The 16,499-nt window shown below is 44.8% G+C and overlaps 1 protein-coding gene across 1 annotated transcript in view; it reads right to left on the bottom strand.

Annotated features, from left to right (window-relative positions):
• The window catches only part of RMC1 (regulator of MON1-CCZ1), a 319,509-nt gene that overhangs the window by 198,741 nt on the left and 104,269 nt on the right, over positions 1-16,499 (bottom strand). Inside the window, exon 7 of the mRNA XM_086965645.1 lies at positions 2,495-2,595. Coding sequence (XP_086821771.1) covers positions 2,495-2,595 — 101 coding nt within the window. The remainder of the gene's footprint in view (positions 1-2,494; positions 2,596-16,499) is intronic.

The following is a 16,499-nucleotide window of genomic DNA, read 5'->3' as shown; positions in this document are numbered from 1 at the left end:
TGCCATTTTCAAAATGAAAATCTGCTGCGGATGGTGGTCATAGACATGGTGGATCTGGGAATTCGCGGAGGCAACAGAAAACTGGCTCTACGCAAATTAGAGTCGAGGTATATAATTGATTTTGAATGTATGGCTCCAAATGGATTAAATTCAAATGAATAATTAGCTGTGCACTTTGCAGAATGAACATTTTGAAATCTTGAAATTATGAAATTATGAAAGTGGTCTGTTAATTGTCTTCCAGGTGTCTGATTGTATATAAGATTTTATATATATTTTGTATATTTTTTAACCTTTTTATAGGTACCATGATGAAATGGTGGGACCATGTTAACGGAGCAGATGTCATTTGGATGTTGAAGAAAAATGTCAGTGCACACTAGACATGCTGGTTAATACAGGAATCAGCCAGTCTGGAGAGACCTGTGTGAATATTTAAGTTAACTAAGTCAACCTCAAGATCTCCTGTTTCAAACTTGGCACTCTTGGAATTGCCCACTGGGGCTTGGATTCGGAATTAGCATTGGTCCACTTGGGTAGATTTCACTTCTTTTTATGAAGTGTGCCGTGTCTTATTGAGTAACAGGACTTTGGAAGGACTATGAATTCATAAACGTCATCATAGATCATCTAGTGTGCCCACTGGGGCGCGTAAGGTGTTAAAATACTTTTGCCCACTGGGGCGTGACATTTTGCACTAACTACGATCTTTTGTGCATAAGTAAAAAAGTCTTGACTGTTGTTTGAATTCCAAAACTTTATCGATATGCGACAATAACATTGAGTTCGCAAAATACGATGCAATTTGGTAACACAGGCACTGGACTAATGCAGATTATGCGTATGCTGTATTGATGTTTTCATTGAGTTATGCAGAATCGCAATAGAATTTTTATGACAAAGATATAAACTTTCTAAATGCACTGTGATCTTACAAATATGAACAGATATTTTATCAATGTATATGGATTTGTTGGCCCGAATATGAGAGGACAACATAATCTGTACATAGAAATGAGATCAAAGAAAAATTGTATTTAAATATGCATTTGTGCTCTTTTACATATGGCCGCCAAACTGGTATCGCTTTGTACACATATGGGTGACTAGTTCTATTTCTATGTTGCATAACAGAGTAAAAGGACACCTTTTGGGTTTTCACGGCTGAAACGTGACCAAGCCGCAAGGTGAAACGCGTTGTTTCCTGCCAAATAAATTTCATGCACCAGCAACTCTCCGTGTGTCGAGTACGTCTATTCGGATGAATGGAAAGATGTTTTTGATATTTTGGGTGACCGGGAGCCCTACCTCGACCCGCGGGACTGGCATTCTTACCAGAACTTTAGATTATATCTATACTAATATAATAAAGAGAGAGCCCAAACCTTTGAGGCGAGTAATCTCAGGAACTACTGCACCAATCACAACACCCAATACAGCGTTGAAAAGAGCAGTTGCAGCAGAAGGACATAGGCTATGCAGACGCCCACCATATACATTTAAAAGGTAAAAGAACCGTGCCAGCAAAGTAGTCCCTTGTGGGCGTGTCTGCGATGTGCTGTGGGCGTGTGCTGGGGGCGTGCCAACAAGAAGGTATTTAGGTGTGATGTGCAGACATCCCATCAAGGGAAGTCACCCAAAACTCAGCCATTAAGGATCAGCAGATTTACATTTTAGGACAACCATCAGCCCCTGGACTTTATTATTGTAGAGGTATCACATTCCATACTGTAATCCTTCATACTGCAATGGCTGCTATGAATTGGAGAGCATGGAAGCATTGGGAGCCGGACTTGAAACTTTATTGCAGAGTGTAATACATTAATAGTAATACCTGCCTCTCAGCTTTAATCACTAGTAAGTCAATAGTGCCGTATTTGTATTCCTTAGTAATAAACATTAAACCTCAAAATCCCAAAATTCTTTAAAGAGCAGAGAGTAGTTAACCACGTTTCTTGCATAATTAAAATAGCAAACGTGTCCAAGTAACAAATACAATTAGCAGTTAATGGAAATTAGCTGGCTTTTTATGTGCCGACATCTTCATTCCAACACAAAACTGCCCAGTGGTTTCTGTTTTTTGTAGCAGTGTTTCGTTTTATCATCTAGAACTGATGTAAGTCAAGCCCAGAAATAAGTTAAACTATTAGGCATTCTGATGGTTTCAGTCGTATCGCAATTCTAAAGTATTCTAGTGCTTGTTTGAGTCCAGGGAATGTCACTGACATGGGGTATCACTCAAATGTTCGTTTTCTTAATAATAAGAAATTCTTTATGAATACTCATGCCTCCCATGTAAGGAACTCTGAATTCTTAAACAGACAAAATGGCCAAATTAAACAAGCCACAAATACTCCATTACTTTTAAAGATGCTTTTCTCACCTTGCCACTATTGAATGCAGTGGAGTTACAAGGCAGGTATCCTCTATAGTAAGAATATCAAAAGTGCCAAATCAAGGATGCATCTCTCTCTTGAATACAAAATATACTTACATTGTTGCCATTGCAATATCTCTCTCCGAAAGTTTTAGTGGCTTTGGCACCGCCGTGGGCAATTCAATTTCAAACTTCGACAATTTTGACATTGTTCCACCCTGTGTGAAAAATATTTGACGTGATTTTAAGTATAATTATTTTGTAACAACATTACAAACATTCTTTTACTTCAGATGTACAGAGCATAGAAAAGTGGTGAATGTGTTTTAAAAACCTTTTGACTTTGTGATCATGTTGAAATTTTGATAATGGTTAAACATGTGCCACATCTGACAACATAATCACAGTTAAGAACTTCTATTCAAACTAAACAACCCAAACATGAGAGCAGAAATTACACCAACCATCTACCAGCCAGACTTGCAGACCAGGATTGGAGATTTCAGCAGTGTAATAAAGGTTTTTTTTCTTACACTACTACGAAAGATACAAAATCAGTCTATATTTACCCCTATGGAGACTATGTTCGGTATAGTCCACTGACTCTGCCTTATACCAAACTGTGGTTAACTTGCCACATGGTGCGGAACCGTACACTAGTATTTAAAAATTTGAAACCAAAGGGCACTGTAGCAAGGTACAGGTATGCATGTACAAGCAGTATAGAACAATCCTCCCTCATTCTGTCCTAGCGTGCAACCTTGCTACTTACTTTTTTAATAAAAAGCTAACTCTTGTGAGTGGTTTGATGAATGACAAAGCGGCAGGTGAGTGGGTTTTGGGAACAGAAGAACCTAGAAACCAGAAGGGCGGATCACCAAACTGCAGGAGTAGCAAATACAACTTGGCTCTCTATTGCCAACCATTTGACAGAATGGCAAGCAAGAGCAAAAGGAGAAAGAAGTTTAGTGTGCAGTACCGTGCATTACAGGGGACGGGACAGAACTTTACACAATAGAGCAGGTAGTGCTCAGACTACAAAATATGCTCTTTTCACGGCCATTCTACTTCTACTTCCGGAAGTAAGCAGTCTAGTTGGAGGGGGCACAAGGATAAATCCGGATGCAAACGCAAGCGCGCAGCCTCTGGAAAAGTAACTTGTGGCTGCCTCTTTAGGGGTTACTAGTGCTGCTTTTGACAACTGTTTTTTATTATCTACAGTGTCGTGAGAGGGCACTTTTTAATTTTGCATTATTTTATTGTTGGGACTGCCGGGGGGCCGATTCCTGGGTGCGGTAGGGGATTCTTCTGCACTCACCTCTTTCCGGGTGCCATTCTTGCCGCTCTTCTGATTGGCGGGGACCGTCCGTGCGAGCGTTCCCGCCCTTCTGGTAGTTAGCGGTCTAGTTGGATGGGCACAAGGATAAATCCGGAGGCAAACGCAAGCGTGCAAGAGACGTGCGCAGTGGGCGCGCCAACGGCGCGCCAAAGGCAAGCCCATCTGCGCTCATCCGCGCCAAGGACACGCTCAGCGCCGGCCCTGCTGCCTCTCCCTTGGTCCATAGGAACCTAGCTCAAGTAAGTTGCCCGCTCCAGTATTCAGGGGCTCACCTTCACAGCCTAAATAGAGGGGCCAGCTGTAAGGAAGGTCTCTGTTTTGCGGAGACCGCCCCTCCCCTGTCTGATTTTTTAGATTTTTGGCTAAGGACTTTCTACCATGTGGGCTGCTGAATGTTCGAGCTCTGCTAAAACCCTGTTGTTGGAAGTTCACGAGCTGGAAGTGCTGTGTATGACAGAAACCTGGACTCGACAAGATTGCGAGGTCGACCTTGGTCTGGCATGCCCCCCTGGCTATAAAATTCATCATAAGCCAAGACTGGGGGGGGTGAGGAAAAGGGGAGGAGGGGTTGGGATGATCTACAGAGAGTCATTGAACCTGGCCACCATTGATACTGATGCGGTTGCATTGTTTGAACTTCTTGGGTTTGCAATTAAGAGTGCTTTAGGCCAGTCCCTGACAGGGATTATTTGTTATCACCCCCCAAGGTCTTTTTGTGTGCAACATCAGCAACTCCTATTGGAAACCTTCACCGATATGGCCGCTACACATCGGAGACTGCTGATCTTGGGCGATTTTAATCTTTGGCTGAATGGGTCCCTTGACTCAGGCCTGGTAATATCACTCAATCTTGTGAGGGTCTGGGTCTTTGTCAACAAGTATCCAAGGCCACTCATTTGGGAGGACATATGCTAGATCTTATTTTTGCGGAGGATGATCAAGTGTACATTGCGGAAGTTTTGCCCATGGACTGGACTGATCATTCTTTGATCAAATTTTATTTGAACATGGTCAACTTGGAGAAGCGGGAAGGCAATTGGGTGAGCGAATTTGTAGGCAGGGATTGGAAGGCTCTTATGCTTAAGAGAGGTCCTGATGTGGTGTTCTCAATGAAAGACTGTTTCTCCCAGGAGGCCTCAGTGGAGAACTATGCAGCCCTCTGTAGAAAAATCAACTTGACTCTCGACTCTCTTGCTCCACATAAGCACCTTCGGAGCAGGGGGAGACCATCTGCCCCTTGGTTTAGTGAGGAACTGAAAAATTTGAAACTAGAGTGTAAACGGGCTGAGAGGAGATGGAGGCGTGGCTATTTAGAGGCGAACAAGAGGTCATGGAGAATAAAAATAATAGAATATAGGAAGGTCATTAATAGATTGAAAGCCGGCTATTTTGCGACCCAGATACTCAAGGCTCCAAATAGCACACATAGTATTTTTAATAATCTTAACAGTCTGACCAACCCAGACTGTTGTAAAAATAAGCTTCTTCCTTCTCAAGTGCTCTGTGATGACATTGCTAGCTTTTTTCATAATAAAGTTAACAACATTATTAAGGAGCTGGGGGTGGGTTCTCACCCTCCTGTGGGGGCGAATGTTTTATCACCTGCCTTGGAAGATACTGGCACTGTGGTAGCAAGTGTCAATACGGAGGGGGCTGCCTTTGGTTCTCTCTTAGAGTTTTCACCCTTGAAGCCTGAGGATTTTTGCAGAGTAGTGGATAGTATTGTATCAGGATCTCCCCTGGATCCGTTGCCATGTAATATCTGGAAGGAATTTGGGGCAGAACTGTTTCCCTCGCTCCGTCTGATTTGTAACCAGTCCCTCACTGATGGAGTGGTGCCGTTTCAGTGGAAGCAGGCACTGGTGTCACCCCTGCTTAAGAAGCCTTCCCTCGATCCAGAGCGTCTCAAAAATGATAGACCTATATCCCTCCTTCCTTTTCCTGCTAAAATAGTAGGACACAGTGTGAGTGGCACACTGTCTACATGCTTAGAACAAACTACGTTTCTGGAGGAGGAGCAGTTTTGGTTTCGGCCGGCTCACGGCACCGAGACGGCCCTGGTGACCGTGATGGACGAGCTTCGGGGGCGGGCAGACAGGGGTCAGGCAGCGGTTCTTATTCTGCCCGACCTGTCTGCCACCTTCGATACTGTTAACCACGAAATCCTACAGAGACGGTTGAGAGGGGTGGGAGTGATGGGTTACGCCCTTAGGTGGTTTCACTCTTTTTTATCAGGGAGGCAGCAGGCAGTGTCTCTCTCCCCCTATCAATCCGCCTATACTTGTGTCTCACATGGCGTGCCACAGGGCTCATCCATTAGCCCTATTCTTTTTAATATTTACATGAGACCCCTGATTGCAGTCATCAAGCGTTATAACATCAAGATCGTTAAGTACGCGGATGACACGGAATTAATTCTATCATTCGAGGGAGCGCAGTCAACTTCCCTAGAGGGGTTTCATAGCTGTCTGCGAGACATGTCACAGTGGTTGAGGGAAAATTCGCTACAATTTAATGTAGCTAAAACAGAGATGCTTTACTGTGCCATGGGAAGGTTTCCCTCTGTGCTGCCCAGTAACTTCTGGCCTCCAGAGTCCCCCAACCTTGGCCAGCCTGTTAAGACAGTTCGCAACTTGGTTGTGACATTTGATTGTAATCTCACCCTAGAGGCGCATGTCACGAAAGTGGTGGGCTGTTGCTTGGCCATCATTTGCTCTCTTAGGAAGATCTTACCTCTGCTACCTCCCCTGGGCGCTCCTTGATAGCTCGGAGTACCATACTTAGTCGAGTTGACTACTGTAATGCCCTGCTCCTTGAATCTCCAAAATATTTACTGGACAGGATGCAGAGGCTGCAATCAACCGCAGCTAAGTTGGTACTAGGCTGGTCGAGACGGTCCTCCGCTTCTGTGGCCCTGGCGGAATTGCATTTGCTCCCTGTGAAACAAAGAATCAAGTTTAAATCACTCTGCCTAGTCTTTAAGGCCTTGCATGGAAGGGGTCCGACCTCCCTTCCACGCAAATTTGAGTGGTACGTCCCTGTCCGAACTTTGCGTTTATCTGGGGCAAAACTGATAAAAATCCCCGATTTAAAAAACTCAGAGCAGGGGGTAGATCATTTGGGATCGCGGCTGCAAAGCTCTGGAACACCTTACGTCTTGAACTGAGACAAATCAGTGATTTCTTGCCATTTAGAAGGAATCTAAAAACATGGTTATTTCCTAAGACTTAGGAGTTAGCTATAGTAAGGTCCTGCGGAGGTTGTCAAACTGAGTTATGAGCGCCAAGATGCCTGTCAGGTGATAGTGAGCTTTAGAAATGCAATAAATAAATAAATAAATAAACAAGTAGAGCGGGCAGTAGCTACTGTGACAAAAGGGGTTCACTTGGGTGCCCTTGACAAATGCACAACTCATATTTCTCAAGTCACTTTAAACAGAGGAACACACAATCCCAAGCACACTGAAGACAAGGTGCAGGGCGGGCAAGAGAGATAAGTAGCCCTGTAACCTAAACAGAAATTGTGGGCATTTCAAATACTGCAACTGTGGTTAGAGTAACATAAGGAAATTGTTCAAGATGTATAATTTTACCAATAATATCAAGGTAATTCATGAATGATCAGCTATCAATGAATTTAGCAAAGTGTTTAGTTAGTGAATAAAGTGTTTGGACAGGTAGACTCCAATGTACTGTCATGTTTACAGAGATAACAAAGTAAATTAAGTGTAGTAAAGACCAGTGTGTGCATATACAGGAAAATCAGCAACATAAGAACTATTTTGAATAGGAAACCATATTAAATAGGAAACTGGACTGATGCAGAAGCTTCTAAAGTCTAAACTTAACAGTTTCTATTCTTATTGTCGCATAAGCGGATGTTTCAATCTAGTAGTTATCCAAAGGTGGCCAAAGATTCAATAAAAAAACAGGCGAATAGGGTTAGAAAAGTGGACTTCGGTTAGGCCAGGTTCAGGTGTCAGTCAAAGAGGGGCAGACGGGGCGCACAAATTCCACAAAAAAAAGAAGACAAATGCAATGGAGTGTATCAGGCCAGTATCCACTGCAATAACCTCTCCAACTAGAAACCAGCAGTTCCCCTACTGTTAACGCTCCTCAATTGTAATTTAGTGCTTTGCCTGCCTATGGAATCGGACGCTATTTGAGACCACAGGTTTGATTTTGTATTGGCTTTTCACTTGTCAGGTTCCTTTGATCAGCCCAGCTAACATTACCTGCTGTTCCATAAAAGCTACCAATGTTGCAAAGGACTAATGCACGTATGGTAGAAACCAAGGTGAAACAGGGAAAGGACGCAAGACAAACACTGCACTGGCCTCATGCTCAGAATGGTTCGTCAAAGGCTAGGGACTGCACATGGCATTCTCGATGTTTGGAGAAATGGAACATGACTGAACTGGCTGTAGAATAAAATGGGAAACCACAGGTAATATTGTTAGAAGCTGGAGTGAACTATTAAAGCTTAGGAGTAGTGTAGCAGGTTTTACTTATGATGGGCTTACAGCAGAACAGGAGAGCAGATAGGAATCCAAAGATGCCACAACAAACCAGATCAGCCGAGAGAGGAGAGAAGAGGATACCAGAATGTATCAAGCACAAACAAATATCCACTGAAAGGGAGGTACTGGAAGAGGAACATGACACGAGGAGACTGAGAAGGGAAAAAAACATGTGAGTTTAGAAAACAGGTAAAATCGCGTATGAAGCTGAAATCCACAACACAACAACTAACTTGTTGCCAGACACAGACAACATGCCAAAATGGTCTTAAATATTGACTCTGCTCCTTATGCCTCAGAAGTGTACAAGAAGGTGAGTCTCCAAGTGTATCAAAGAGCAGTCTAGTTTTCAGTTACTCAAGTTTACACTTTCCCTTTCTCAGCATTCTTCAGCCCGGACTACGCTAAAACCCGATGCCCAGTATTTTCCGAGGATGAATCATGACAGTACCTTCCTCTCCTCCAAGCCTTTCAAATAAATATATTCAGTATTTATGATCTTAGCGAGGACTTGAGAAAAAGCCACTAAAACCAGTTAGTGATTATCTCAAACATCTTCCTCGGGCCCCAGTTTCCAGCTACTGGAGTCTCACTAAACCATTTTAGGACATTCAGTTGCGGAGACTTCTGGGACAAAAGCCTTGCCTTGGTATACCAACACCCTCTGTAAAGACTGCATGTCAAGTTCCCATCAAAATCATTTGCTGCATCTTAATACCTTGTTGCATCTTCAAAGAAATTTGAAGCAGCTTTGTTGAATGCAGCCAGAACGTATGGAGAGTTTGTGGGTATTTCTGAATCATTCATTTGTCGTTAAAGAAAATCTGTCTTGCAGTGTCTGTTTGCAGAAATGTAGGGAATGACAGTTGAATCTTGCATAGTAGAATAGAAATTAGATACAATAGAATCTCATTGTGCGTCCACACATAGATTTTATGATGAGCCCATTGGAGACCATGTCTCCAGAGAAAGAGTATTTCTTTAATTTCTAGTCATTAGCCAAGGTCAGACTACTGGGACATAAAATAGGCCCGGTGTGAGAAGCTGGCTTGATAAAAGGTGTACACGTTAGTACGTGAGCACCCTGCACCAATCCAGACAACCCATATGGTGATTTTAGTGGTCCTAGACAACCTTAGAAAGCTCTCTAAGGGGTAGCTGTGGAGAGCAGCTTCATGCTTAGTCCAGAACAAGTGTAAAGCAGCTTGTTTTACCAGAACGTAATCTTATAGGTATAGATTAAGCAAAAAAGAACCACATAGTGTAGTTATAAAAATATGTATTTATTATAAGACACTCACTAACACATGCTAATATCTTCTCCCCGAAGATATGCACATAATACTTTGCAGAGAAAACAGGTAAGTAGCACGAAATACACAGTGGTTGCCAGGGGGAGACCAAACCATATACTAAAATAGTGGTATGCAAACCACGACTTGAGTCAAGACTATACCCAGAAGACGTAGAAGTGCTAGGGACCCAAGGAACCACCCGAGGTATGTAACCAGGAACCCTACGGAGGCCATGTGCAGAGTGGGAACACAACAGCGAACACAACAGCGGACTCAATACAATTCAATGGTTAAAAATAAATCCATCTATTTCAAATAAAAACCCTTACAATTGAGCAGCAATTGATGGAGTTAGCTTATATAACCATCATTGCCTTGAAACTATGAATGCAGTTTTGAATTATTAAGCAAGCCGAAAAATGTTTTTTGTATTAAAGAAATTGGAATACAATACAAATGTAGGACATCATATGATCCCTTACAGGTTGCATTTATTATCAACCACTACCGATAACAGGGTGTCGCCGCGGACAAAATTGAAAGTATCCAGTGGCAGGTATATGCATAACGAATTGGCTAATTCTTGGGTAAGTAGCACTGGGGTTAAAAATAACTGCAGGACTTTGCGAGTCTTTTTTCAAATAAGCATGCTAAACGCACTCTATAAAATCGTTTAAAGATAAAAAGCGATGATATAGTAAACGCTGGAAACTTAAGATTACTTCCTTATCCCAACAGTGCTCATATTTACAATTCGGTGGCCCCCCTCCGGTAACCTCATCAAAGCAGACTTCCTGATAATAGAAGGTAAAATCAACATATACCCTCAGGGGAGTCCAAAAAAGAAGAATTTGTCCATATTTCAGAATTCAAGATGAAATGTAAAGTAATTATAACTATCTTTCCACTAAGGAACTCCAAATTGGAAATTAAAAATTCCAGATGTCTGATTGAAGCTGACCAAAAACTCCTCCAAATTGGAATTGTGAGGACAGTGTCAAGATAACACACAGGTAGGCTACAGGTGTCTCAAACCTCATAGCCCTCCCTCATGAGGACTAGATGTTCTCATTTTCTAAGACCCGAGTGTAGAGTCACATAGATTGAATACCTCCAGGAATGTACCGCATAGAATGCTTTTGTGATAGTTTTCCATTTTTTAAATAAAAAAAACCTCTCCTCATTGTGTGTCGTAATGTGTACCCAGATATCAAGAAAATTGTTAGAAATAAGAAGGCAGAATATGCCAGCCTTGCATAACATGGCATGTCTCTAATTGCAATGTTCTTTTATAGAATTGTTTGCCCTGAAGAAGGTGCTATCACCGATTCACCGAAACGCTGCGTCGACTACAAGAACAACTGTGATATTCGTGATCAAATGTTTTTTTTAAATAAATTGTGATTTTTAACTGTTTTTAACGAATAAGAAATTGTGTTTTTGGGCACATTTATTGTACAAACTACCTGTTTTTAATCTGAATTGTAATAAATTGTATATTTTTATAAGACACACATCCTTTATGGTTTACATCTCTTTTCAGTATTTGTTTATATGTACATGATATACAATCTAAGCTAGATCCGGTACTTGGAGGAATATGTGAACTACACTTGGGTTCTTTCCATTTTGAGTTGATTTGCTGTGGGACCTTTTTCTTGTTCCTCCACGTTTGTACGTGAGCACCCTGCACCAATCCAGACAACCCATATGGTGATTTTAGTGGTCCTAGACAACCTTAGAAAGCTCTCTAAGGGGTAGCTGTGGAGAGCAGCTTCATGCTTAGTCCAGAACAAGTGTAAAGCAGCTTGTTTTACCAGAACGTAATCTTATAGGTATAGATTAAGCAAAAAAGAACCACATAGTGTAGTTATAAAAATATGTATTTATTATAAGACACTCACTAACACATGCTAATATCTTCTCCCCGAAGATATGCACATAATACTTTGCAGAGAAAACAGGTAAGTAGCACGAAATACACAGTGGTTGCCAGGGGGAGACCAAACCATATACTAAAATAGTGGTATGCAAACCACGACTTGAGTCAAGACTATACCCAGAAGACGTAGAAGTGCTAGGGACCCAAGGAACCACCCGAGGTATGTAACCAGGAACCCTACGGAGGCCATGTGCAGAGTGGGAACACAACAGCGAACAAACAGCGGACTCAATACAATTCAATGGGTACACTTATACACACAAGGGTTGAGGCAAAGAAATCTGCACCTGTTATTATCTGTGACTTTGAAGTGTTGCAATGGTGCTCAGGAAACCAAGGAACACAACCCTGACTGTTCCTTTAAGGACAAAGCCCAAAATTCTGCTTCCGCTTTCGGTGATCGAGTAACTTCAGGCTACCATGCCATTTTCCGTCTCTTCATGATACAGATCTGAATTGACAGATCAGCTAAATATTTGCTTGAACCAAGGAACCATCCTGTTTTACAATAGTTTCGTAAAGACAGTTTTATAAGCCCTGAAGAAGTCTCATTCATGAGACGAAACGTGTCGGCTAAAAAAGAAATAAATCTGTTTTAAAATTGGATCTTTTTATCTACTTTTCAATACCACAATAAAGAATTGAAAGCCAACTTCGTTCAAGTCCGGACCTGTTCATTTGGAATTTATTTTGCTGATTGACTGAAAGACACTAAAGACTGTGGAAAATACTTTTTGATGGGTGCCGATTCCATATCTCGTGTTTACAATTCAATGGGTAAGTCGCGGATGCAATTTTAAAGAAGAAGAACCCTGAAGAAACCCATGGGAAGACAGAAGGTTGGAGAGCCACTTCACCTGTGGATACCCTAGGAGCCAGGATAACTACACCAGGGAAGCTGGGTGCATTAGTGTGAAGTGGCGTTAGAAACCACGGTCAAACCCAATAGAGGACTTCATGAAGATGCCGCTGCTGGAGAAGGTGAAAGTGTCTGGTGGAACCTAAAAGTGGATTCAGGAGAAGTAACATAACATGTATTTGTAAAGCGCAGGTTCACCACTACGGGTATCTTGGCGCTGAATAACAGAGGTTTGTTGTTATCCAACTCAATGGTACTCATCTTATTGACCTCAGACAGATGAAAGGCTGAGTGGACCCGCCGGTATTTGAACCTGTGACCATGAGGTCAAACACAGGCCCGTGCAGTAGACACATTAGTCCACTGAGCCACCAGACCCGGCTACCTGCAAGCAGAGGCGACAGAATATGACCAGGAGGCACGGTAGACAAATGCACCCCGGTGCCAGAAGAGCTGAAGGTGACCTTAGAGCTGCAGCTGTGCAGACCAGGCAACGCTGTGGGAGACCAGGAGCGGTTCACGAGCTGTCCCATGTATGATGTCGAGAGTTGAGGGGTCAGTGTCCGTCGGGAGCACTAATAAGCCTTGGCAACCGCTACCAATGTCGAAAGTAAAAACTGTGCAGTGTCAAGACCAGCAAGGTCCAGGTGACTCGGCACAGCCAGGAGAGTCAGAAAAGGCCCCGAGCAATCAGGGGAGTACGCTAAAATCAAGGAAGACCCTCAAGATGCAGGCCCATGGTGAAAGTGATGCAGTGAGGACGAAGTTCTTGGTCACAGGAGATGCTTGAGTTTGGGGGTTGTTTGAACTGGCTATTTCTGGTTGGCTAAGGCTGACGCCAAAGCTAGGCAGAAACCACCATTCTAGTCAGGGCAAGGGAGTCACATGCCAAGATAACCCCTGCTCACCCCCTGGTAGCTTGGCACGAGCAGTAAGGCTAAACTCGGAGGCAATGTGTAAAGCATTTGCGCCAGCACACAACAGCAACAACATACTAGGCACACCACAAAAGGAACTCCACACAAGGTTATTATAAAATAACTTTTGTATTGTAAAAAACACATCAGATAGTATCACACAATATACATGGTGCCAACTGGCACGGGCAATATTCACAAGGGATTATGTACACAAGACAGGGCCACGTGGGCCACTGTCAGAATCAAAATTAGCACTTCTAGAATAAAGAATAATAAAGAATAAAAATCATAGTAGCACAAATTAGCAACTATGGCACACAACCAGTAACCACTGGTAACAGGAACCAGGACCTCACTAGGACCACCTGTACTAAAAGAACAACCACCTAAGAATAAAATACATTTAGGGGTATAAACAAGAACACATTACCCATGATGCATGAAACACATTCAAAGGAGTAGTAAAGAAAAAACACATGATGCCTAAAACATTCAGAGGTGCAGCGCAGGGAAAAGGAAGACACATGATGCCTAAAAACATTCAGAGGTGCCAGAACATAACTCAATAGCGCAAAAACACATGATGCCTAAAAACATTCAGAGGTGCAGGAATAACACATGATGCAAGAAAACCCATTCAGAGGTGCAATAACCATACAATTGCGCAAAAACTTACATAAGCCACCACCTGTGGCAGTCCCTAGGCTAACTGGCCTTGTTGGGGCTAAGACGCCCTGTGTCCAAATGTCAGGGCGCGCTGCCAGGCAGCGTCAGTCGAAAGTAAAAACCTAAACGTGGCAGGTGCCCACTACTTGCTGGGCACCTGAGGACATCCCAAGACCTAAACGGTGCAGCTGCCCACTAATTGCTGGGCAGCTGGGAATCATCAAAAACTGCGACAGGGCCCTCACTGACCCTTAGGCGCAAACTGCGCCCACTGCTGGAGCCACACAGGCTCTGTCACTAAACACTGCGCAGAACGTTGGAGCCCCACAGGCTCTGGGACTACCCATAGTCAAATGCTGGAGCCACACAGGCTCTAAAACAAAATAGTCTCCATGGAGCCCTCAGGCCCTCAAAACGACTGTGCCCCCTAGAGCCTCCGTGGCTCTAAACACAAAATGGCCCTCGAGCCTCGCTGGGCTCGTAAATCAAATATGCCCGGCCCCCACGGGGCTTTTGAAGGGTAATGGTGCCCTGCAACGTAGGAGCCCCGCTCGGGGGCTCGAAAGCACAGACATGCCCCCGGGGCCCTACTCACCGGATCCGTGGCCTCCTTCTCCCTGGACACACGGCTGGGCGGCACTCGGCGCGGCAGCAGCGGGCGGGGCTCTCTCTCGCCCAGGGGGAGCCTCGTCGGGTCCCGCTGCACCGCGTTGCTTCACCGGACAACCCCTCCATGTTGCAGGGCTCCCTCCGCTCATGGGAGCCCTGCAGGGCCGCCATCTTCCTTCCTCCTTCCCCGGGCCGGCAATACTTCTCCTTTCCCCCGGGCTCCGGGGCGGGACTTCTGACTGGTCGCGCCAGGATTGGCCGGCCGGCCAACCACTTCCGGGTCGCTGCGGGCAGTCAGCGGCCCCGCTTAGGCAGGCAGGCGGGGAATCACTTCACCGAGGGGTGGGCTCCCTCGAGGTGAATTAAAAAGTTTAAGACTAGCGGCATGGCCGCGGGGCAAATGCTTGGTGGGCACCGGCTTCGTGGATTAAAGGGATAAGAGCCGCACAACGCAGGGTGGGCACCTGCTATTCCCCACGCAAAATGCGGGCGGCGAAACGCTCCCATAAAGCAAAAAGCGCTAACAAGCGCTAGGAAAGACAAATAAAGCGCTCCTAAGCGCTATTGACCAGCAAAGTCCTCCAGGGGTTCAGGGGCTGGGCAGGGCCCAGGGATTCCCCTGGGCCCAAGCAGCAGCACGCCCCTGGCAGATTCAAGTTAGCAGCAAGAACAAATTGGAAGGGGACACAGCCCCTTCTTATACAGAGAAAAGTCTTTGAAGTCTTTGTGCAGGCAGTGTGAGAACCAGCTAGAACTGGTTTGAGGGAACTCTCTTCAGTGTCAGGGACAGAGGTGACAGTCGCCCAGCGGGAGGTGGAGCCAGCATTGTGGTCAGGCAGGCACAGCCCTAGTTACTCCCAGGTGCCATCTCCTCCCACTTCCCTGGCAGCAGATGCAGCCTTTCATCCACGGGCTGACTCAGACAACCTCCTGGGGCTCCCCAGCCCCTGCCACCCTCAAACCAGACAGTCAATCCACAAGCAGGCCCAGGCACTCCTGGACCAGGCTCACTAGCCAATCACACACCAGACACAAATTACACAAATATGCCAACTTCTGGCACTTCTATACTAGACACAGTCATGCCGCATATATCATTTCGCAGCATTCAATCTCACAAGTTCGTACATATCAAACTCGACCCTGCACTCCCCACACATCAGGAACTACCATAGGCATACATATTCCCCATTCATTCCTATGGGAGGGCAGGTCACTCACCACACATACACAGAGAGCTCAAGCACTTTACACTGTACCACAATGAAAAAATGCGCAGAGGCCTAAAATCACCACCACCAGGTTCCAGAAACAGGCTAGGAAAAAGCAAAAAGTCTCAATGAACCTGCCTAAAGGGCCGGGTCCAACACAACCCTTTTCGAGCCAAAACGCAGGGTAGACTAATCACTCCACTGATGGGCTTCACTGCTTTGGGCGACAAAACACGGACCCGCACGGCAGGGACACCTTCCGGTTTTTCGCCACTCGGAACCCACCTGGTTACCTCCAAACCAGAACTCTCTGACCCAACTAGGATACCCCACCGTTACTCTCTAGCGGTCCACGGCCAGGACCAGGCCCTAGGCCATCCAAATATCACAGGTCCTAACCAATCCACAGAGTGGGGGGCAGTAACCCCTGGCACACAATAGCCATTCTCCACTCTCCCTCTCAGTGTAGCTACAACTACCACTGATCCAACAACCTAGGGTCCACACCCCCAGGCTGACCAGAGGTCACGGGCAAGAATGCCCCACCCTACCTCTACTTCTGGGTTTCCGCACCCTCACAGGGAAGCACTCACCAGAACACAATTCTCCTACCAGACCAGGACCTTACTCCATCTCTGGTCTACCACCTGGAAACTATTTCACTTCTGAGGTACAAAGCACACAGCACAGTTCCTCTTCAAGCAGGTGGGGGGACACAGCACACAGCAAAGTCCCCTTTCCTCTACCTCAGTGGAAACAACA

This window comes from Lissotriton vulgaris, chromosome 4_1 (genome assembly GCF_964263255.1).
Source record: "Lissotriton vulgaris chromosome 4_1, aLisVul1.2, whole genome shotgun sequence".
Classification (NCBI taxonomy): Eukaryota; Metazoa; Chordata; class Amphibia; order Caudata; family Salamandridae; genus Lissotriton; species Lissotriton vulgaris.
This window is presented reverse-complemented; position numbering and strand designations above follow the sequence as displayed.